The 25,656-nt window shown below is 31.4% G+C and overlaps 2 protein-coding genes across 2 annotated transcripts; both read left to right on the plus strand.

Moving 5' to 3' along the window:
• Positions 1–5,020: 5,020 nt before the first annotated feature.
• On the plus strand, positions 5,021–7,903 carry LOC125209323 (protein DETOXIFICATION 27-like). Its single transcript, XM_048108925.1, has 6 exons — positions 5,021–5,383; positions 5,623–6,164; positions 6,258–6,344; positions 7,077–7,212; positions 7,296–7,385; positions 7,684–7,903. Exons 1-6 carry the CDS (start codon positions 5,087–5,089, stop codon positions 7,738–7,740), a joined length of 1,209 nt encoding a protein of 402 aa, XP_047964882.1. The 5' UTR covers positions 5,021–5,086; the 3' UTR covers positions 7,741–7,903.
• A 3,942-nt stretch (positions 7,904–11,845) lies between these two features.
• On the plus strand, positions 11,846–13,048 carry LOC125209057 (transcription factor bHLH96-like). The gene is made up of 3 exons (XM_048108648.1): positions 11,846–12,044; positions 12,406–12,726; positions 12,889–13,048. Exons 1-3 carry the CDS (start codon positions 11,850–11,852, stop codon positions 12,985–12,987), a joined length of 615 nt encoding a protein of 204 aa, XP_047964605.1. The 5' UTR covers positions 11,846–11,849; the 3' UTR covers positions 12,988–13,048.
• Positions 13,049–25,656: the final 12,608 nt, after the last annotated feature.

Raw genomic sequence — 25,656 nt, forward strand, 5'->3', positions numbered from 1 at the left:
TAATATCATTATCACTACATAAATTTAAATCAAGTCATGTGATAAATTGGATAATTGATACTGATATACATTTCCAATGTACCAATTGCTAGTAACTAAAGTGGTTAACATTCAAAGTGGGTTAATGGTCCAATGTTAAAGTGGTTAAATTTGAAATATAAGGTCTCGGGTTTGAATCCATGTAACGCAGTTTTTAAATTTCTATTCATTTATCAATCCAAAAAAAAAAAGGAGAAACTTAAATTATGTTTAAGAATATTTTTCAATAAAAAATCTATGTACTTCAAATGTTTAGCTAGGGAAATTAATTAGAGTTTGTTGAAATAAAATACAAGTCTCTTCTGCTTCCCACAATCCCATGGCAATAGATGTAGATGTAGCTGGGGTGCGGTCGGGCAACCCTTGTAGCAAAAGGTGATGCGGTCACCCTGGCCGCCCCCACACCCCGGTCCGACAGTTTGTGAGGGGGTTCAATCAGGGTACACAGCGGCCCGTTAGAGAGGAGGCCTTCAACCCATTGTCCTGACAGGAGCCCATCTCCCAAGGCCTCACACTTGTGCCTGAGAGATGGAAGCTCCCACACGCCAGTAGTAGGATTCGAACCCAGCTCCTTGTAGCAATATCTGGATGACGTAACCCTGACTGAACCCAGCTCCTTGTAGCAACCCTGACTGAACCCATCGTGGGTCTATATATGGATGACGTAACAAGCCCATTTATCAATCTGATAACCTCTATCATCTTTTTATTTGACCTAACGACAACTTCGTCTCCACCTCAACCCTACTCGTTTCAAATAATTAATTATTTATTTTTAGATTGGAGGATGATATTTCAACAATAAATTCAACTTTATTAATCTATAGATCAATGTTTCTCTGTTAAGTTTAGAAACACATGATGCTATTACATGTGTACAAAACTCTTAAATATTTAGAGGGAACATCTTTTTAAGTCCAGGAACTTTGCCAAATTATCATTTTAGATCCGTAAACTTTAAAAATATCATTTTAGGTCCATTAACTATGGGTTAATATCATTTGAGGTATTTTGAATTTTTTTTGGACAAAAATGCCCTTAAGACCTTCAAAGGTCAATTTGCACAATTCTTTCGCCAATCATCTTGCGTCAGAGACATAGAATTCAACAATTTTTAACGGCAAATTTTTATATTTGAATTCAATTTAGATGTTAATTGATCTCCATTTTGACATTCATCTCCGAATGACAATCCAAATTAATAGCTATCTAATTTCAAAATAAATAAACTAAATAGAATTTACTCATCACCTATAGCAAGTTATTAAAATGCAGTTTAGATTGAAAAAATAAAATAAAGTATCAAGTCCCAATTCACTATCATTAAATTAGTCATCTAATAATTGAAAAACTAACACATAATTTTTACGGAAAATTTTAATTATATTTAAATTCAATTTGGATGGTAACTAAATTAAATAGTAGTAAAAAAATTGTTGGACTCTAGGTCTTTGATGCAAGACGAGTAGCGAAAGAATTGTCCAAATTGTCCTTTGAAGGTCTTAAGGGCATTTTCGTCCAGAAAAAGTTTAAAATACCTCAAATGATATTAATTTGTAGTTCACGGACCTAAAATAATATTTTCAAAGTTCACGAACCTAAAATGATACTTTGACAAAGTTCGTGGACCTAAAAAGATGTTTCCTCAAATATTTAATTTGATTGACACATAATTTTTTCTTTCAATTGGGACTCGAGTTCACAGTTTTCATTCGCAATTTTTGTATATGTATATACAAAACTATAGATTATTATAGTAAGAAAGTTTAACTTTAGGTGTTTTCCCATTTTCAAAGATTACGTACATCAATTTGTACTTAGTTACTCTCAATTGCAATATAACTCTCAATTATTGTAAGTTTGGACAATATGTCTAGACAATTTTATTGAAAATACATGTTACGTTCATATCTTGAACTCTAGTAAGCCTAATATAGGCCAAGAAACTAGCTAGCTTTAGACAAAATATGCCCAAAAAGAGCACCATAGGTAGACTCGACGATGCCTAATCACTTACTACAAATAATTATCATACATTAATTAAGGTTTGATTTGATATAATTAATTAATCATTCACCACTTTAGTTAACACATTACCAACAGCATATATCTAGCACTTTTTTCTTTTTTGAATTTTTTCCTGAACAGAACATATATGAAAGAGTTCAAATCATATTTCTCAATTATTGTAGTAACAAAGTAATTCATTTTATAGGAGTAGTAAATAAAAATTTTAATGAAAAAATAAGTACATAAAGTTTCATTGAGAGAACTCGAAGAAAATGACTACATGGATTTTGAAGATTAAGTCACGATAATTATTCATGGCACCCCAAACCGAAAATCTTGGATCAACGGCTGATATATTGTATGTTGTGATGAGATCCAGTTTCAATTTTAATGATAGAACAAACATTATGGAATGTGTGTATATGCAATTATTATTAATTGAAATCTTGAACTGAAAAATGATAGTGATAGACATATTTCATTATCGTCACAGCTTATGCCATTTTATTATCCTAAATATGTCACCTCTTCTGTCGTCGCATCTCTCTCACATCTTATGCTAAGACTATTATCTTTATCATAAATTCATAATTATCGAGAATTGCCAAAATATTTGTTTTGTGTTGTCTATGGCCGAGTCTTCAGACATGTACTTATCTTTTTTTATATGTCTTCTAGTTAATAAAAAATGTAGTATCTCTGCACACAATTGTTTTGTCTCTATTTGCAGCATGAACGTCAATGAACATCACTTTGAATTTTATACTCCATATTAATTAATTTTCTTGGTTTATACCATTACACATGTATATTGGTCAAAAATATTTATTGCAATATATATGTGGTAGTAAATTAATTACTATTTAATTTAAAAAGTTCAAAATTTGAGGGGCTGGCTAATGTTTAAATGAGAGGACAGTTGTCATTTCTCCTTTCTTGGAAAGAAGTAACAAACCAAACATTAATATACTACTACTACTACTACTATTAATGTCACAAATTACTATTGTAATTATAAACAATTTAACAAGCTGTACTATTTAATTAGATTCTACTTCGAATTATCTATATTAATTTTTAAGTGAAAGCTGAGAACCGAGATTCGTATTCACACATTACAATAAATTTGTCAAATTAAATAATGACATGATTTCAGTGACGTTAATAGACGTGTCACATGTTTATGTTTATGTACATTTATCTTTATTCTAACTTTTAAAATAAATTTGATAAATTTATTATAATAAAAACATTATTAAAACAATTAATTATTGTGACATGATAACTGAAACACAAAATGTGGAACAATTGGTCAACATTATTCGACATCTATAATTATTAGTTGAGCATTTTGCCTTTGAATTTAAGGCTCTCTTGTTCAACTATCATGTCAATATTAATAATAAATTTGTAGTAATAGTCAAACAAGAACGTGAAAAATGAAAGAAATGATAGTAAAATTTGCTTTATTTAGTGCAAAAAGAAATATTCTGATAATTTTTTTTAATGATGTGAGAAAAGTCACAAAAATTAATATGAAACCAAAAGTTCAAATCCATATTCTTAATTACTCCCTCCGCCCCGAATAATTCGTCCCAATTTTCCATTTCGGTCCGTCCCACATAATTTGTCCCATTTCACTTTTACCATTTTTGGTAGTGGACCTCATATTCCATTAACTCATTCATACTCACATTTTATTATAAAACTAATATATAAAGTTAGGACTCACATTCCACTAACTTTTTCAACCCACTTTTCATTACAATTCTTAAAATCGCAAAGTGACCCGAATTATCTGGGACGGACGGAATACTAAGAAACCAGCCTGTAATATTTTCAATTATTTGTGCTAATCCTTAAACGTAAATGCCTTTTTAGGGAAATACTTAATTTATCATGTTGATTTATCACATGGAACAATATTTATGATCACTAGAAGATGATGAAATTATCTAGCCACAAATAATTGTAAGGTACAATAATAAATAATTTTAATAGAATTAACTATTTGTCCGTCCTACTTATGAGCAGTGGAATTTGAATAGGATTTGGTTTAGATGACGTTATATCAATTTTTAGTAATTCGGTTAAAAAAGTTCTACAATATAGTATATTATTTGGGTCCAAATTCTATAAAAGTTAAAAACTTCATTTTTGTAATACCATAAATTTCACAATAAATATATTACTTTGTATGTTCAACTTAGTGATAAACATCAATGAATGTATATATAGGTCTATCTTAATATAAAGAAAAAAAACTTACTAATACATTGTATATATTGGTCTATCTATATACTCCGTATAGATACTTTATAGAAATATATATCTAGTAGATCACGTGACCAATGAAGATGAGATCAATTCTTTGTTTTGTGACGACTCACGTCTTATTATAGTTAATAACATAATATAGAGTATACGAGTAAACTATTACACCTACAAAATTTCGTTATTTATCATTATTGTTTATTTTCAATTTTCATTACTATATATAGTTGATTATTATTATACTCTTCAACTCAAAAGTTATACTTTTATCATCCTTAATTATAAATATAAATAATCAATTTTAGCAAGGTTTTTTTGCCTTTAAGTTCTTAAACATTCTCAAAATTCTAATTTTACGCACAAACTTTTATATTGTTATAAATAACCAAACTTTTACGCAAAATTTATGCAAAATTTTAAAAATTTGCAGACAAATTAAACTTTGTTAGCCGACATAGCACATAATCAATTATAGTAGTAAAACGTACCACATCACTGATTATTAATATTTTTAATTGACACAGTAGCAGTAGTATTAAAAATGAGCACATGACTGATTCTTATCAAATATTGGTAGTTCAATTCAAAACACTTTTGGTAACTAAACAACCAATTGCATTTGGTGGGGCCATAAAAAATTAAAGCAAAATACGAATTGAATTGATGAGTAATGAGGTCCAAGAATTTGCTATTTAATCACAAGATCTTCTCTTCTCTTCCCTTCTCTTCTGTTCTCTTCTCAGTCAGTCAAGAGTGAGAGAGAATGTCAAACACAAGCGAAAATGGTGAAACACAGCTCAAGGTACCATTGTTGGAAGACAGAGGAAAGAGCACTGAATTAGTAGAAAAAGAAGATGGAGACAACCCTCGGCTGAGTAGCAGAGTTTGGGTGGAGACGAAGAAGCTATGGCGGATCGTGGGCCCCGCCATCTTCAGCCGCATGACGTCGTACACCATGTTCGTCATCACCCAGGCCTTCGCCGGCCACCTAGGCGACCTCGAGCTCGCCGCCATGTCCATCGCCTCTAATGTCATAGTCGGCTTCGACTTCGGCCTCCTGGTAATCCGAACCAAACATCTCGTTACCGACTCCAATGTCATAGACTGGTCTTTTAGGAGGAGTTTGTAACATTAGTATTTTCATTATGAAATTAAACTAATAGAAATAGTGATATAGCAATAAATGTCAAACTAAAACATATTAGTTTTTCCTCCAACATATTAATTGGTCAAATTGGTCAAATATGATGAGAATTAGATTCGGTCTGAATTCTCATGTTTGGTCTGTAATGATGGCAGTTAGGCATGGCGAGCGCGCTAGAGACGCTATGCGGCCAGGCGTTCGGGGCGAAAAAGTACTACATGCTGGGGATCTACCTCCAGCGGTCGTGGATCGTGCTCTTCGCGTGCTGCGTTGCGCTGCTACCGCTCTTCTTCTACGCCACCCCGATCCTGAAGGCGGTGGGGCAGCCGGACGACGTGGCGGAGCTGTCGGGGACGGTGGCGCTGGTCTTCATCCCGCTCCACTTCAGCTTCGCCTTTACGTTCCCGCTGCAGCGCTTCCTTCAGAGCCAGCTCAAGAACAGCGTCACCGCGTACGTGAACCTCGTCTCGTTTATCGTGCACGTGCTCATGAGCTACCTCCTCGTCTACCGCCTCAGCCTCGGCCTCGTGGCCACCGCCTTCACCCTCAACATCTCGTGGTGGATCACGGTGTTTGGTCAGTTCATCTACGTTGTCGGTGGCGGATGCCCCCATACGTGGACCGGGTTCTCGACCCAGGCCTTTTGCGGTCTGTGGGATTTCCTCAAGCTCTCGGCTTCTTCCGGCGTCATGCTATGGTCTTTCTCCTTCCCCTTCTTCATTTCTATCTATCTTGACTACTTTTGTTTATAAAATATTGATTTAATTTTTTTTTTCTTGAAATGGACTAGTCTGGAGAATTGGTACTATAGGATTCTGATTGTGATGACCGGAAATCTCAAGAACGCGACGATCGCAGTTGATGCATTATCCGTCTGGTAAGTAGATTACGAAGAGTAACAACTTAATGATTAAAATTGCATTATAGAACAATACGAAGTTGAAAAGTAGTATAGTGAACGATCGATTTTGATATGTTATCTGTGTGGTAAGTAGACGACGAATCGAAACTTAATGAATAGAATTGCGTCATAGAACAAAATGAAGTTTAAGAAAATACTAGGAATAGTATATAAGTTTAAATTCCTTGTACAATGCTCAAGGCTCTCGGCTGAGTAGCAGGAGCAACTTTTAATTTATTATGAGCCCAAACGATGGATTCAATAAGTTCTTGCCAATAACCACGTCCACTGAATAGAAACATTAAACTAAAAGCCCATACAAAGTGAGCACCTAGGAAAAAAAGGCCATATGCAGATAATGAAGAACCATAAGACTGAATTACCTGGGATGCCTGTGCCCATAAGAAATCCCGGAGCCACCCATTAATAGTAATAGAACTCTGCGCGAAGTTTCCTCCCGTGATATGAGTTACTACCCCTTGATCGCTTACTATTCAATTAATGTCATTAAATTTTGTACTGATCACATGTGTTTTGATTTTACTTTGATATGGATGACACAATCCTATTAAATGTAATATTTACTGTCCTGATGTACACATTGCATGTTCTTTCACATTCAAAATTATTAACTAAATCAGAGTTGATAAATGTTTGCATCGTAATTATTGAATAGAAAAAGCATGTTGAAAACATGAAATTGAGAAGGTGTTTGAATGATGAAGGGGTGGCCGTTGGATCTGGATGGCAATCATACGTGGCATACATCAACCTAGGGTGCTACTATTTGGTGGGAGTTCCACTTGGAGTTTTGATGGGATGGGTATTTGACCAAGGAGTTATGGTATGTATGCATATCATAATTTTGAAATTAATACACATAATTAACAATTTTGGATTGGATTAATTTTTTCCTATTTTTTTCAGGGAATTTGGGCTGGTATGATATTCGGTGGAACTGCAGTTCAGACACTAATACTTGCTATTATTACAATAAGATGTGACTGGGAAAAAGAGGTAATTAGTTTTAATAGTATTATTTAATTTTTACTGTGTGTTACTATAAATAAACATTTCAATTGGTTGTCATTCCTGTATACATTATGTCAATGAAAAAAAATGTAGTTGTGTTAAAGTGTACCAGTAAATAGTCTAGGTGCATGAAAGGTATATTTCAGACATATAGAAAAGATAAAAGGAAAAAAACAAATGTATAGGAATATTTTTCAGAATGAAAAATGATAAAAAAAAAATAGCTCAAATGTGTCTTATTATTATTGATCACAATTTGATAATGTATGTCTGAATTCTGCAGGCGGCTAAGGCAACTATGCATGTGGACAAGTGGTCAGATTCAAGAAACACTGCATAAACTGATAAAGAGATAGGGCCAACATCAATTTTTTTTGTAATAATATCTTCTTCAAGTACTTACTAAAATTGTAATTTAAGTGACACCTAGAATTCAAGTTCATATATAATGATGATGTATTGGATTGGATTTAAGGTTACATATTTTGTAAAGATTTTGGTTATTTCTTGTACAAACTATAAACTAGTAACATTTGTATGTATTGGCACAATTATAAACTAAATCGTATCAAATATATATAAATTAATAGGAGATAGCAAAGAAGTAGAGATGCATGGTTAAATCGCAAGCGACGATTTGACCCGGAATCGGGTTGGTGGTCTGTGGTCATAATTTGAAATCAAAATAATTGTAAACGGGCTGAATCGTTACACCGTTTGGATGGTCCACTTTTGTTTTGATATTTTTGAACCGTGAACTAGCTATTTCGGCTCAAAACCGGGAAATAAATTGGTAGAAATCCGCCGGTTTTGAACCTGAACCAATTTCCGGCCCGGCGGATGTCTACAAAGAAGCATGGTTATTTCTTTCACGGGCTTTAGATTCAATACTCATGCCGTACACAACAGCCCAATTTTCCAAGCCCAAAATTCATATGGGTATTGCCAAATTAAAGTATACAATAAAAAATAAAAGAAAAAAAATGACCCAAGCAGGAATAATTTATAGTATCATTATTATATTAAATTAATTCAGTTGTATTAATATTTTCATTAAAATTTTTATTGCTTTATATGATTTGGAAATACAAGATCGCGACAGGTAATCTTAATAATAAAAGTTGATATATACGTAATTAGGAGAGTGATCAATTGCTAACTCATCATTTAATTGCTAACTACAACTAATTTAAGGCCACATGATTTTAAAAAACGTGTGATCTACAATTTGCCATGTGTAATTTTCGTTTTTATTAATTAAATCGAAAAATTTAAAAAAAAAACGCCAAATTAGGGTTTTAGATGAAAATGTCAATATAGTGTTTCGAAAATATCAACACAATGTTTTGAGAATGTCAACACAATTTTAGGATTGACATTGTATATGCTTTATATTGACATATTATCTTAGCTGTATTGACATTAGCTTGTGTATGAAAAATACGAAAATTCTAGATTTTTTTTTTCAAATTTTGACGTCGGAACATATGCATGTAGTATATCGTTGGAATCCTTATAAAATTATCTTTAATTTGATATATGTTATATGAATTTAAAGTTTTGGGATTTCTTTTAAAAGTTAGTTATAAACTAACTTGACATTAATACCCCTATTGATTTTTATTGGAATTAATCATATATCCTTATTGACGTTTTTTGTTGATCGTATTGACATTTTGTGGTTAATGATCTAGACCTTTAATTTGAATATCTAATGGCTATTATTGAGTTGTAGTTAGCAATTAATAATTGAGTTAGCAATATAACACTACCCTACGTAATTAAGTATTTTATGTTGGGTTTCTTGATTCATCATACTGGTTTCCAAGTGTATAAGATGTCAAAAGCTATTTAGTGAGGCTGGCTTGTTGAAAATATTAATTAACAAGCAATTAGTATAAGACATCTGGATTTAGATGGAAGTAGACTAGGCTTTTTAGTAGTGTTTACTCAAACTCTATGCTTCATTAACCTTTTAATTATCTGTCGCAGAAGAAAAATATGAAGATGCATGTGAACTCCTGATTAAATAACAAATTAACAGTACCTAATAGAACAAGAAATAAATGTGATGGCATTATTTTAACGTTAGAAAAGTTTATTCAAATCACAGAAAATAATGAGCAAGAGTTCAATGAGACAACTATTAAGGTTTTGCCAAAGAAATACAACCACACACAAAAGCCTAGGCAAAAAACCATCTCGCCTCTTCGTGCACATCTCAATCTTATAGTCGCTGAACTAATTGAATTTATCTCACAAGTCACCCGTTGAAAATAGGATCGGGACACCATATATCCTCTAATCCATGTATCAAGATGCCAAAATAAACACTTCTTCTCCATCTTTAGAACGAACATCTTATTCTGAATATCACAAATTGAACATGACATGACATAGAACATGACGATCCACATCTTAACGTCCTGTTTGCAACCGGTGTACCCCATCCGGGCTACGAAGAGTAGACTTGTGAAAATGTTCCATCGATCATAGCAATGTGTACCATAACTTGCTTGGCACCCTAGAAAGTTAGGTCTCAATTGGTAGCCGAGTTAGAATTTGTAATGTAAGTTAAAACAAGATACTCCCTCCGTCCCAAAAGATTGTTCCATTTTTCCATTTCCGTCCGTCCCACAAAGTTTTTTCCATTTCACTTTTTACCATTTTTGGTTGTGGACCCCATATTCCACTAATTCATTTCTACTCACACTTTATTATAAAACTAATATATAAAAGTAGGACCCACGTTCCACTAATTTTTTTGAACTTACTTTTTATTACATTTCTTAAAACCCGTGCCGGGTCAAAGTGGGACTATCTTTGTGGGACGGAGGGAGTAGTTTATTTAGTTTTGTGTGAATAAGATAACACAAGTGGTTGTTTGGTATGTTAGACGAATAAAACAAATATTTTAACTCTATGTTTGGCATAATAATTTGCACTATTTACGTTTAAATTGTAATCGCACAAAATTGCCCTAGTGAATCTCAATCAAAATAAGAGGGTGAAATTTTGAGGGTAGTAAGATAATTTAAGTTAGTAATCATGATTGAATTTTCAATATAGATTAATTAACACCGATTTATTACATCAAAACATGAAAAACAAGACCGGCCGAAAAAATAACACGGGTTAAAAAATAATTTAACTCATAATAAATACTAGAACTAGGATAAATACTAACATTAATTAACCTAACTAAAACTACCAAAGGGACCCTTAGGATATGATACTCATGTTGAAGGAATTAAGCAAATACTAACATTAATTAACCTAACTAGAACTAGGATAAATACTGACATTAATTTCCTTCTTGGATGACCTTATTAGAGGCCAATTGAAGGAATTAAGCAAATAATTTTTAATGTGGTAATTAGGGTCTAGACTCAAAACCCTAACCAGCTATTGCTAGCCCTCCAGCTGTAAAAACTCCTTCATTTATTTCCTGTAATTTGGGGACAAGTTGTTATTTTTCAATAGTAATCGGACACCATCACAACAACACTAACGTGGTTGTTGTTGTGGATATACTATTGAGTTTGTACTTATTTGACATTAATATACTTGAATTACTATTGAAAAATAGAAGTATGTATCATACGTCGATATCATATTATTAATTTTTTTAATTAAATCTGTAATATACGATTTAATGCTGCAATCGTTGCTAGTAATGAATGTCAGATGAAGAACGAAAATACACCACCAAAAAGGGTTAGGATCGATGGACCAGTGATAGTTTCAAATTTCAAAATTAATGAAGTTTTTGTAAAAAAAACTAAAAAAATAAAGAAAACCACAACGTTCATCGATGCCGTTCAATTGTTGGTGCGGTTTCGGAATTTATGCTAAGAGAAAATATTCCATACCTAGAAATTGTAACCATATTATGCAAGAGAAAATATTTTTGTGCAAATTTAAAAATATGTCTGTTCAAATTGATGTAAAGAAAATATTCCTATGCAGAATTTTGATGAAAATGGGCTGTTTAGAGAATAGAATTTTGATGATTTTTTGCAGTATCATGAATTTATGTAAGATAAAATATTCTTGGGCAAATTGAAAATATTTGTTTTTGGGTTGTTTATGGAATATAAAATATAAGAGAATGTTTTAATATTTGTCCTCTCTAGTGAGAAGACATCGGGAAATGTTAACAAGCTAATGTTTTCAATTTAAATATATTAAATACCTTATTCTCTTCATAATTTGAAATTAGGCACGTCAAAAGTTGTAGTGCGACCCTCTCTAAATTTATAATCTAGCTAGTTGTTCGTCAACATTTTCAATTTTATTTTAAATAGACTGCAAACTCACCTTCTTCTCCTATATGTGCGCTGCCCTTGTCTGCTCAATTCCTTCCTCACTAACACAACAAACAGTGCTTTAGAGAGAGAAAAAATGGCTATGGAAGCAATGATTTACAACTACACTACGGAATTGAACATGTTCGGAGTTGAAGAAAAGGCTAACACACCGGAGGCACGGCGCAAGAGGCGGAGGAGCAAGCCATCGATGAGCGAGGAGGAGCTCGAGACGAAGAGGATGACTCACATCGCTATCGAGAGGAATCGCCGCCGCCAGATGAACGACTACCTCACCGTCCTCCGCTCCTTGATGCCTCCTTCCTATTCTCAAAGGGTAAAACTATTTCAAACCATGGAATAATTATTATTCTTTTAACATTTCCCATAAATAAATCTTTATATATATTTTTTATGGATATATTTTTGTGTATGATTATGTTAACCATTGAGTTAAACGTTGTCGTCTGATTGAAAAATCGTCAGAATATACTACTATACATAGGTAACTATATTCTTTTTCTGTGAATGATTTTGTACGAACTGATCTTATCTTCATGTTTTTCCAATTAATTTTTAATATTTTGGGACAGATCATAATTTGACTAAATTTCATGCGATTTTTAATAACTTGCCATAAATACTATAGTACTATTACATTATATATTACTCATATTAAATTTAATGTCACATTGTAGGGAGATCAAGCATCAATAGTTGGTGGTGCGATCAATTTTGTGAAAGAACTCGAACATCTACTTCAACTCTCCACTTTCCCTCAACTATACACTAGGAGATCAAGTAGCAACTCTTGTATCACGGCGAATGTCGCGGTGGAGAGGCGGTCGGATATCGAGGTGACGATGATGGAGGGTCATGCAAGCATCAAGATCCTAGCAAAGAAAAACCCTAAGCAACTCCTCAAATTGGTGGCCGGATTTCAATCCCTTTGCCTCAACATTCTCCATCTTAGCATCACAACCGTTGATCAATCGGTTTTATACTCTTTCAGTGTTAAGGTATGTTTTCTACTCATTTTATTTCATATTTTACATCAACTAATTAAATAGAAAAATGTCAATATATATATGACATGTTGGTCAAGTGCACGCATTAGCCAAATTCATAATTGAAAGAGTGAAAAATATTGTTGTTAAATAGTTAAATAAAATGAAATGCAGGTAGAAGATGAATGCCAGCTCAGCTCAGTGAATGAGATAGCCACAGCAATACAAGAGATGATTGGAAGGATCCAACAAGAATCTACTTCTTTAGCTTAGAAAATTGTCTTCTCTCTTTACATTTTGTAAAACCTAGTCTTATGGAAGTATCGTGTGTTATTTTATGGTAGCATTATTATAGTTTAATAGTCTAATTTAAGAATGTCACATATTTTAATACTCAATATTTATAAATGGTTTCAAAGTCTTGGGAACTTAAAAGGAAATAAAATAAAATTATAAAAATTAAACAAATCCCGAAAAATAATAGAAAGACTCTTTCACCCTTAAACAATGTCCGAAGTTTGTATCAATCCGACATAGTTAACGTTTTGGGTGTCATCGATATTGATGGGAATTGAATCAACTAGTCAGATTCAAGGTTTTAGAGAAGAGACAATTTAACTCAATCAATTTATCCTCTCACAAAATATAGTAATTTTACATAAATTAGTATCAATTTTCCATATATGGACTATGAGATAATCAGATAAGAGATAAGGATCGATATCGCAATAGCATAGAAGCCACTTTAAATCTAATAATTCAGTCTCCTTCTTTAACTATAATTTACTAGTTTTAAAAAATGGCAAGACTTAGTCAAATATATAAATTAGCATAGTCATTCATTCACAACATAAACCATAGTAGAAAAAAAAATGGCCCTTTTCTTCCCTTCTAAAGAGATGTTACTTGTCTTGTTCTTTTCGATCTCACCCATCGGTTTTGGTTTTGACAACATATACGACTACGACATTGAGATCTACAATGGCTCGTACCACACGTCATTGGTCACCACGTGCACGACGAGCTACATGCCTTTAGGAACCGTGACCATAAAGCGTCGCTCCCCGCAAATATTCCAATGTGGGTATCTCGATGGGGAGAGGAGCATGTTAACGTGCAACGTGACTATGGGAAAGTTGCACGGAGGATTCACTTTTTTCAATTCGGGTAGAGATCATTTGACGAATTGTAAGGACCTAATGTGTTCGTGGATTGTTGATGAGCGAGGCTTGTCCATGAGAAAGGGTGGTCGTGAAGTGTTACATTATCGATGGCCTTAGAGTTATGTGTGTGTCAATAATTTTCTCATCAATAATATGGTGATGGTATACTACTATATGATATATGATTACTCCATCAATAAAGAGAATGTTTATTCTGTTCGACATGTTACTATAATGCTATACATTACGTGAATTATATGAAATGGTATCTGAAGTACAACTCGGATGGTAAGATGAGCAACTCATCAATTGTTAGAATCTGACCAATGAGACTTTCGGACAAATATGTCCAACAAGAATCCCCTTCTTTAGCTTAGACAATTATCTTCTCTATCTACATAGGTGGTGTTTGATTTCCTAGATAAAATAATACCAAGACAATCTAGGATTGAGTTGTGAGATTATTTTAGTCATAGAGGGTTGGTTAGCTATGACTAATTATCCCATGATTATCCATCTAGAATTGAATTATGGAATTGAATCTCATGAACCAAACACATTATATATATTTAATCTGGGATACAATCTTGCAAACCGAACACCCCCATATTGTAAAACTTAGTCTTAAGATGGAATTCTTGTATGTTATTTAATAGTACTACTATTGATTTAGTAGGGCCTTTAATGATCTAGTGTTCGAAATCAGGTTTGCATTCTCTAGAAGAAGATTATGTCTTAATCGTAAACTTTCACATATATAAGGGTAGAAAATTGTTACCCCATGATCCGTCTAAAATAAATCTAATTTAAGAACGTCACGGGTTCAAATACTCAATATAAATGGTTTGAAAATCTTAGAAACTTAGAAAGAAAATAAAATAAAATTACAGTCAAAATTTAAACTAATTCCATAAAATCTATACATATATAAAAGGCGAGTTTTGACCTTCTTTTGAAATATTTATAAGTTTTGTCCTCATTCTGAAATACTTATAAGTTATGGACTAATTTGAATATTTGATAATTGGGCATGATAATCAATATAGCATTTATAATTCAAGTATTAATTATTTAATAACCGATAAAGGTGGGAATCATAATTAATAAGCATCTTATTTGTCCATATATCATTTTGGGTATTACAAATGAAAATCTATCTATACATCTTCATCATATAAAAGTTGTGTTTTGAGTACTAATTTAGAATATTTTTAAAATATATTTGTATTAAACAATATAGTGTATTAATAATAATTATAGGATTTGTAACTTCTTTCAAAATTAAGAATTGTATTAGTAATAATTATGATAATTTAAAATGGCAGTTACAATCTAATCACATTGTTGTGTGGGGAAATAATTTTTGTTGGGTTAAGCTTTAGTAATAAATAGAAATCCACCATGTATATATTGATGAATTAACATAATTTTCACACCGCGTATGTATCTTAATTTATTTCAATATATTAAAGAATTTATGTACGTACAAAATTATTTTTATGCACATAGGAAATCACTAACTCTCATTTAAGAACCAAACAAGTATATATGCGTATTACATAGGTTAAAAATTTTAATCAAAAACTCATCTATCTGCCATTTTAGATTAAAAGATTAAGTCTCTTTTAATTTCATAAGTATCGAGTAATATAAAATTATTTTAATTAAATGTCATTTCATTTGTTTGTAACACTCAATTTAATATCCAAAAATTAATGCTCATCATTATTTTACCGTTACATATTTGCTATCATGAATTCTCTATGAGAATAGAATAAAAAATCAAAATATTAAATTCTCTTATAAAATTAATGTGTGTCGGTATATAGTTTCCATCCATCAATCAATTTTTTAATTAATTATTCAGTTTTTGAAACTTATTATTCACATTTAAAGGTGCAAATTTATGACTTTAATTTGGAGAAGTTATAAAGCATCTCATGGTTAATTTTTTATCTATAAATATGACGTTTGAAGACTTACTATCTACACATTCCTACTTACTTTACACTTAAGTTTGCTATTTTTGTTCATATCTTATGAAGAAAGGTCGACATCATGGAATCATTCTTCACCTTTCTCAATGATCTGGAGCCTTCCACAATTTATTTTGTTATCGAAGTTCGTTGCATCCACGTTTATGAAGCTACTGCTCATGGAGCCATAACCAATGCCATCGGGTTATAGTGTGTTTTTCATTACCGTGCGGTATGTTGTTTAATGCGTTATTTTATGTTTGTATGCAAATTATATAAAATCATTAATTATATTTTTTTGCTTAGGGCGTTAGTATTCAAGCAACTTTTCCGTGAAGTTTACACGAAAGGTTTGGTGCAATACTTAAGGAAGTGACGTTTTTTCGTACCATTTTATGTTTATCATTTGTTGTATTTTCATTGTGGTTGTGTGTTTTGTTTTGTTTATTTATTTATTTTTTTTACTCTTCACGACGACAAATTATATGAGAGAATGAGGTAGAGGGACACAGCGTGGACGAAGGCCGATGATATGGTGAAATTTCTGTGTAGCATCATAGCTGGCATACTCCTGTCCAATTTGCATTTCATATTTAGTCTTTTTCAATAATAATATTATTAATAGTCCAACTAATTGTGGATTGGATATTAGGCTATTCATCAAGTTTAGACTTCCCCATATTATTAGTCTTTATATTTTTGGTCTAATCTTCTTCAATAATTATATTAGTCTGATGAACTGTAGTTTATTCCTTTTGTTATAAAGATGAGCTATTAGGCTATTACGTTTAAGCTTGCCTATATTATTGGTCCGTTATATATTTGGCTAAACGATAGCCTTCACTAATATATATTACCATCTTTTTGGACCACTTATATAAGACGTTATTTCTATATCCTCTGTCCCATGGTAGAAAATTGTACTATACTACATATCAGTATTTTTTTCCACATATCTATATAAGTTGAGTTATGGAAGTATTAATGCTCTTATAAATTAATATTGCCTGAATCATTGCCTGAATCATTTTAATTCTTTTTTAATTCTTTTTTAAGTTTACTTTAATATTGCCTGAATCATTTAGCTATTGTTTTATATTTATTCCATGTCAATTTTTAAAATTTGTTGTTATTAAGTGTGTCAATTAATAACCAAATAGTAATAAGTTAATTTGAATTAGTCTAATAATATTGATTTATAATTTATTTATTCACAATTATGAAATTTTTGTATAGAAAGTAGTTCGTGAGATGTTATATTTTCAATTAATTCTAATATAGGAATAGTATTTTTATTTAGTACTCCATGATACATGGATTTTTTTTTTCTTCGAAGAACTTAATGAAATGATGTTATTTCAAATAATTTCCATTCATGTATTATGAATCAAAGCTTTTCAAATTTTTATGATTCATTCTTAATTATTTCATGTTTAATATATATGTTTTAGCCGTATAATTCATAGTTATCATATACATTTTTTATAATGTTTTAAATTTTTTGTAAATAATCTATAATTTAAAATTATTATTTTAAAATATTTAATCTGTGCATCGCACAGGTGTGATACTAGTAATAAAAATAGGCCAGTCAATCCGACAGTTAACACATGCAATAAGATGCAATATAGATTATATAAAATGAATAAAACATACCAAATATAACAAACATTTAACTAAAAAATAAATATAGCAAAATAATGCAGAACAAAAATAGATTCATAAAATATTACAATGCTTTGTTTTTTGTAAAACAAGTATATGAACAGATAAAATAAAGAAACAAAAGATAAAATGGTCTCAATAAGGCTTTATCTATGAACTTATCCACTAGGGCTACCTGACTATAACATTATATTTCTTGAAAATGGATATTTTTGCGATTATGCTATTTTCGGTTCGACCCTAAAGGGATATTTAGGCTCCGGACGCACCCCCACCCCCCACCAAAATCCACCACTACAGTGTCTCTCATGGAACTGATTCACCTAGTTAGATTCGTGCTTGTGGTATCTCATCTAGATATATTCTCTTACAAAAAAAAAATTACTAACAATTTTATTAAATTTTATTCCTATCAATTTTCCATATGGACTATAAGAGATATGGGATAAGGACGGACTCTGCAATGGCATGAAAGCCATTTTCCTATCTTTATTAGTGTAACCATATTTAAATCATAATTCAGTCTCCTATTTTAACTACTATAATTTACTAGTTTTGACATAAGGCATGACCTAGCCAATATTATAAATTAATATACTCATTCATTTAAGTTTAAACCCAAGGTAAAAAATGGCCCTCTTCTTCCCTTCTAAAGAGATGCTACTCGTCTTGACCCTCTCGATCTCACTCATCCGTTTTGGCTCCTCACTCGTCTTGACCCTCTCGATTTCAGTTTTCTATGAGTACCGGTATTGAATAATTATATTTATATATTTAGTTTCTAACATAGAGCATACTCGGTTGCTTGCTAATTACCGAACATTTTTGAAGCACCTTTCCATATTAGTGAACACACCGAGCACAACCATGCTCAGTAATTTACATATTGCAAAAAATATATATTTAAATTATTTAAACTACTTAAAATTTTAAACTACTGTGACGAAATACAAAAATTATATAGGACGTTAAAAGGAGAGAAAGTGTAAAAAAAAAACCCTCGAATCGAAAAATTAAATTTCTATAAGGAAATTATCACAAATTAAAAAGGAACGCGAACAGGAAAAAGGCCCTATAATTGAATCAATTCTACAACAACACTAAAGTAATTAACAAGAAAAAGAAAAGGCCCTAAAATAGAATCAACATTTTAATAAGGAAATAATCACAAGAACGAATGGAACACAAAAATGTTTAACTGAAACAAAGCTAAGAATTCAATGAAACGAGGCTTCCTCTATACTCAATAGTCCGGGACCCTATTAGGGACCGTTTGGGCAGCAAGCTGACGAATTCGCGTGCACGATAATCATACACATATTGCTCGAAAAAAACACAAGTATCAATGCTCCGAGGTATACAATACAAGGACACGTCCACATTCGTCACATGATTCCATCTCGATTCGCTTCCTTTGCCTTTCAACTCATAAATTCCCACCAAATTACTATCAAATAGTGGAGTAGCTATATCAAATCGGCGAAACGAGTGCTCATCTTCTGCAAAAATCTTACTACAAATAGAATCGTCCCCCAGGACCATTATTGTCTTAAACACTTCATTCTTCATGTCAAAACTTAGTATCTCACCACTACACTCACATCTTTCTACACGCCGGCTTACGCGCCAGTGCGCAAAGTAGCCATTCTTGCACCCTGATTTTATAGCACTATTGTGCCTAAGGTGTAGATTATCAAGGACAGCGCTGTCTTCGCTCAATTCCCTCCAAGAATTCGTCCTTCCCGAGTACACATGGGCGTGGAGGCGGCGGTGACCCTTGCACGACAACAGTTGTACCACTTTGTAATCTTTATCGAAACCAACTCCAACCGTGCTACATGTTATTGTACACGAGGGGATGGAAATTAGTGGGAGGAACTTGAGTTGGCCTAGAAAAGGGTTGCATATGGCTATGGGCACCTCGGGATTCGTGCATTCGATGCAGATTAAACCCTTTACCGGCCCATGTAGCCGAACATGATCACTGGCGAACCCTTTAAAGTGGTCGGATTCTTCCGATATTAAGGCCTTCTTGTTGTGTTGCACGCAGATTTGACCGTTGGATGTACTGAATTTTAGATATACCGTGTCGTCTGATTTGTTGACGTTGTTGTACAATTTCCTAAAAGGCCGGGAATCGATGAGGTCTTCCCATGATTTGCAGACGGCTCTACATCTCAAGAGCGATTCGACGGGAAGATGCAAGAAAATCTCTGTCAACTCATCAATGTTCATTATCACCATGGTTGAATTATGTGGAGAATGGTTAACTATCGATGGAGTTTAATTAGCAACATATATAGAGAGAGATTTTGTGTAGCCTAGTTAGATTCGGATGGAAACTCGTATGATATTTATTTCCTTTTGGAGATAGGATCGATGTATAATTGCATTTTTTTTTAATATAGTCATACCATCCTTCCATAATAATCCGATTTTATAATTTTACATGGAAATTAATACTTCACGATTCTTACTTTTTGGAAATTATTTTCCATGATTCCAGAATTCTTATTAGAATAGGTATTTAATTTTGGATGGAAATTAATACTACCACATATACGATATTTATTTCCTTTAGTTGGTGATGCGATCAATTTTGTGAAAGAAGTCGAACATCTACTCCAACTCTTGTAGTATTTTTTATGCAGTCAAGTATTCAATAACAATTCTCTATACAAAGTATTATCTTCTTGTTTTTGTTTCAAATATTACTGCATAAATTTCCAATAGGTTGTCGATCTTTATCAATATAACGAATAACTCGTTTATTCACAAACAATTTGATTAGGGACACAGATTTTAAACAGTAGGAAAGTGAGTCTATCCGACACTTGAACAAGATTTTATGAAACTCAATATTTATGAACATAGTAAATCGCTAACTATGTTAAGTTGTTAAGTTGCTAACTTGCAAACTCATCAACGCAGTGTATTGAAAATGTCAACACGATGACAAAATGTCAACACATAATTTTGTTGAACTTCAATATAATGTGTTGACATTTTAATGTCACCGTGTTGATATTATGTGTTGACATTTTTAATACACAACATTGATGAGTTAACAGAGTTAGCAATTTAAATAATTAGCAATTTAAATAGTTAGCAATATAACGCACCCCAATATAACCTATGAACATATTATAAAAATTTAAAATAAATTTGGAAAAATAACAAAAACACTATTTTACCCTTTAAAATTATTCCTTGGGATATTAGGGATAAGGACCGACATTGCAATAGCATGAAAGCCATTTTCCTATCTCTGTCCCTTCCTTCTAAATAACAAATTATAATAAAATCATAATTCAGTCTCCTTTTTTAACTACAAAATACTATTTTTCAAATTTCAATAAAGACTTGGTCAATATATAAATAAGTACTCTTATAAACATTCATTCACTTATAAATTAAACCCTAGTAGAAAAAAAATGGCCTTCTTCTTCCCTTCTAAAGAGATGTTACTTGTCTTGACCCTCTCGATCTCACTCATCCGTTTTGGTTCCTGATCACTCCCTCGTATGACACGACGTTGGTCGCCCAATGTGCGATCAACAGCAAGCCAATGGGAGCCATGACTCCTAGCAAGATTTCAAATGTCCGTGGCTCGTAGGGGAGGTGAGCCTAGCTTGTAACGTGCGATGTGACCATGGGAAATTTGTGTGGACGATTCGATTTTTTTTATTCGAATTTAATAGAGATTTAAAGAGGACCCCAGCATCAAAATCTTGCATCCGTCACTGACAATAATGATCATATTGTAAAGGGAAAATGATATTATTATGTTTAGCTTTAGGAGACAGGGCAGAAAACGCATACTTCTTGAAATATTTATGCATATGCATAATGATACTAACGAATAACACTATATTTACTTAGAAAAAATTTGAATAATACTCGAAGTCGCTAACACTATATGCAACAATTTCCAAGTCAATAGCATTCGTCCTTTCAAATTCAATGAAAATTCAAATACTTCAGAGTCCATGCCAAATCTTTAAATTTAATCAAAATTCTGTATGGAAATAACTACAGAAGACATTAAAAGGAGAAATATCCAAAATAACACCCTCGAATCGAATAAATTCTACAAGGAAATAAGTACAAAAGTAACTACAACAATAAAAGGAACGAGAAAAAAAGAAAAATACCCTTAAATTGAATCAAAATTCAAGGAAATAACCACAAAAACAACTTCCTACATCAGAAAAAGGTCTAAAATTGAATCAAAACTCCCAAGGAAATAATCACAAGAACTAAATCGCACGTTGGTTTACACAAAGATTAATTCTCTGTCAATGAAACGAAGCTTCCTCTATACTCAAAATCCTGGGACTCGTCTGAAAAGTAATTATAGTAGCCAAAATCAACGAGGCTGCCGCTGCTCAACTCCACCCAAGAATCCGTCCTTCGTGAGTACACATGGCCGTGGTGTGTCCTGCAGACTAGCACTTGCACCACTTTGAAATCTTCGTCAAAATCAACTCTAACAATGCGACGTGTTATTGTACACATGGAGTTGGAAATTAGTGGGAGGAACTTGAGTTGGCTTAGAAAAGGGTTGCATATGGCTATGGGCACTTGGGGGTTCGTGCATTCGATGCATATTAGACCCTTGACTGGCCCATGTAACCTAACTTGATCACCTAATAACCCTTTAAAGTGGTCGGATTCGTCCGATATTAAGGACTTCTGATTGTGTTGCACTCGAAATTGACCATTGGATAAACTAAATTGTAGAAATACCGTGTCACCTGATTTGTTGTTGTCGTCGTTTTCAATGTACAGTTTCCTAAAAGGTCGAGAATCGATGACGTCTGCCCAGAATTTGCACACAGCTCTAAATTTTAAGAGAGATTGCACATGCAGATACAAGAGAATCTCTGTCACCACATCGATGTTCATTATTACTTTGTGTTTGATTGTGATGGTTGAATTATGCGTAGAGTGGTTAACAATCGATGGTGTCGAGTTACATATATATAGATAGATGGGATTAAAAAATATATCGATATTTATTTCCTTTAGTAGATTCCGATTCCATAATTTTACATGGAAAATAATACTACTACTACTACAACAATTCTTGTTTCTTGGAAATTAATTTCCATAATTCCAGAATTGTTATTAATTTAGGTATTTAATTTTATATTATTTTATTAAAAAACAAACTACACTATTATATTGACATAAAATAATATCCGTTTTTTATTTTGGTACATTCATCAAAATTAGTCTTATTTCAGTATAAAGGAAAATCTTTTAAACAGTATTATTATCCATTTGAAACTATGTACAAGGGCTCACCTTACTAATGGGCTGGGCCGTCCTACGCGTCAAAGCCCAACACTAATTTACAAATGCACCCTTTTTCACATCAAATTATTTATGATGTAACGTTATTTTACCATAATAACTTACGAGTGATGATTTAGAGACATAATGTCTCCAAGCCATAATACCCCTATGTCATTTTGCTATAAATTAAATTATTATATGGACTAATATACCCTTATTTTAAATTATAAAAGGAAAGACAATTCATTTATTATATCATTTATCTAAGTAATCAATCAAATTCATATCAAAAGTCAACTCATCAAATTACACTCTTTTATCAAAATATACTCAATCATCTAAATATACTCAATCAAAACTAACGAAATCTCAAATATATTAATTTCTCACTCCATAAATCATAAAAATGACTACATGCATATACATACTTAATTTCTTAGTATTATCATCCAACAAAATAGTTATACTCATTCGAATTAAATTATTTTATTAGTATTAAATAATTACTAAAATTCTAAGTCATAAAAATGACTACATGTATATACACTTAATTTTTAATTGTTATCATCCAACGAAATAGTAATAATTATTTTAGTGGTATTAAATAATTATTAAAATTCTAAGTCGTAAAAATGACTACATAAACACACATACTTAATTTCTTAGTCTTGTTATCCAACTTATATGGTAATAGTCATCCGCATCAAATTATACTATTAGTATTAAATAATTATTAATATTCTATGTCTTAAAAATGACGACATGCACATACATAATTTCTTCGTGTTATCGTCCAACGGAATAGTTATAGTCATCGCATCAAATTATTGTATTAGTACTCTATTAAATAATTATTTTTTAAAGAGAGTATTAAATAATTATTAAAATTCTAAGTTATAAAAACGACTACTATGTGCATACACTTCATTTTTAATTGTTATTATCTAACGAAATAATAATAATAGTCATTCACATCAAATTGTTTTATTAGTTGTACTATAAAATAACTATTAAAATTCTTAGTCATAAAAATGACTACATGCATATACATACTTAATTTCTTAGTGTTATTGTCCAACAAAATAGTAATAGTCATTCACATCTAATTATTTTATTAGTACTAAATAATTATTAAAATAGTAATAGTCATTCTTGTATAAAGTATTTTAATAATATTAAATAATTTTTTTATTAAATCTATTAAATACCTATAAGTTTAGAATTTAAAAAATATTATATAAAGTATTATTTAAATACAGGTTAATTCATTATATTAAATTAAATTTTAAACAAACTAATATGTATTACGTGAAGTTAGAAAGAATACTTCAAAAGCATATTTATGTAATGAATTTAAATAAACTAATATTACCTAATAAGTTGTTTGGAAATTTATGAGAGATTGATAAGAATATTTGAATATATATTTGTTTAAATCAAGCCATCCATAAATATACACATAACTTTCCTAAGCAAGTAATTTTTATATACAAATAAATGTTTCATATGCATAAGGGTAGTATGGTACATGTACAAAACATAAATTTAAATAAAATTTTAAAATAATCTAAAATGACTATTTTAACCTCATTATAGCATTATGGCTTGGAGACATTATGTCTCTAAAACATTTTCCATAACTTAATTATATATGGAGATACAAATAAAAAAAAACAAGACAGCTAGATAGAAATAGATTACTATACGCAAACTAAATATGGCAAAATAAAAGCCAAGAGACCTTCATAATACCTCCTTAATCAGACCTTAATTAATTAATTATAGATTAGCTTATTTCAATATTAGTTGATATTTGATCATTACAATTACTTCACCATGTACTGGAAATTTAAATATGTTAATACAACCAAGCAACGTGATTCATTCTTTCTCTTCTTTATTTGGACATCCAGCTACAATTTTTTTTTCTCTCACAAAAGAAATGACATAATTTCAATAAAGAAAAGTCATGATTGGAAATATTAAAAAAAGAAAAAAGAAAAAGACAAAGGTCTTTATCAAGATTCTACTTTTCCAAACTTTTATAACATAAGCTTTGGACACCACTCACAAAATGAGAAAAGAGAGCCAAAAAAGAAAAGCTGCCCACCATTAAGGGGTCTACTTACAAAGAAATGCACTTTAATCGACTTTATTAACTAATTTTATTTAATTGTGTTGGTTCCGTATTTTGCTCGATATAATCTTATGGAATTTTTCAATTTTTTGGAAATAATAACTGATTTTATTAGATTATGTTTGTTTCATATTTCACTCGATATAATTATGCCACTTCTCATTTTTGTGGGACAATAATTTTGAAGAGTCTCTTTCGAAGATATTCGAGCAGTTAATATATTCTATGTTTAAACGATAAAAAAGAGAGTTTCAAGTTTGAGTTTATACAATTTCTCCAATTCCAAAAAATGAAGAAATATTAGTGACAAGTAATCCAAATTTATCGTAGTAAATAAATTATTATAGTACATAAAATCTAGTAACAATTACATAAGTATACTAAACAAGGTCAACACTGATAGTATCACAATAATATTCTAGTACAACGTGATATTAGTAGTACACAATAAAAAAAGGAATGTGCAAACTTTAGGCTTTGTTTCAAATTTGATCTAAAATTTATAGTGTTACTAATTAATAAGACATAACCTTTTTATATAAAGCTTTTCTTTAAACAAAAAAAAAAAAAACTTTTTATATAAAGCAAATTAGATCCGACTTTGCAATTTGCATCAAAAGGCCCTTATATTAATTAGCATGTTTTGTGGAGATGAGATTTTGATATTCATAAATCATAATGCACTAAAACATAATAATAT

The sequence above is a fragment of the Salvia hispanica genome, chromosome 3, assembly GCF_023119035.1.
Source record: "Salvia hispanica cultivar TCC Black 2014 chromosome 3, UniMelb_Shisp_WGS_1.0, whole genome shotgun sequence".
Lineage (NCBI taxonomy): Eukaryota > Viridiplantae > Streptophyta > Magnoliopsida > Lamiales > Lamiaceae > Salvia > Salvia hispanica.

Coding starts and splice junctions, on each gene's coding strand:
- LOC125209323 (XM_048108925.1), top strand. CDS start 5,087: ATGTCAAACACAAGCGAAAATGGTGAAACACAGCTCAAGGTACCATTG. Junction 6,165..6,257: donor TCTTCCGGCGTCATGCTATG/GTCTTTCTCCTT, acceptor GAAATGGACTAG/TCTGGAGAATTGGTACTATA. Junction 7,213..7,295: donor TATTTGACCAAGGAGTTATG/GTATGTATGCAT, acceptor TATTTTTTTCAG/GGAATTTGGGCTGGTATGAT.
- LOC125209057 (XM_048108648.1), top strand. CDS start 11,850: ATGTTCGGAGTTGAAGAAAAGGCTAACACACCGGAGGCACGGCGCAAG. Junction 12,045..12,405: donor CTCCTTCCTATTCTCAAAGG/GTAAAACTATTT, acceptor GTCACATTGTAG/GGAGATCAAGCATCAATAGT. Junction 12,727..12,888: donor TATACTCTTTCAGTGTTAAG/GTATGTTTTCTA, acceptor AATGAAATGCAG/GTAGAAGATGAATGCCAGCT.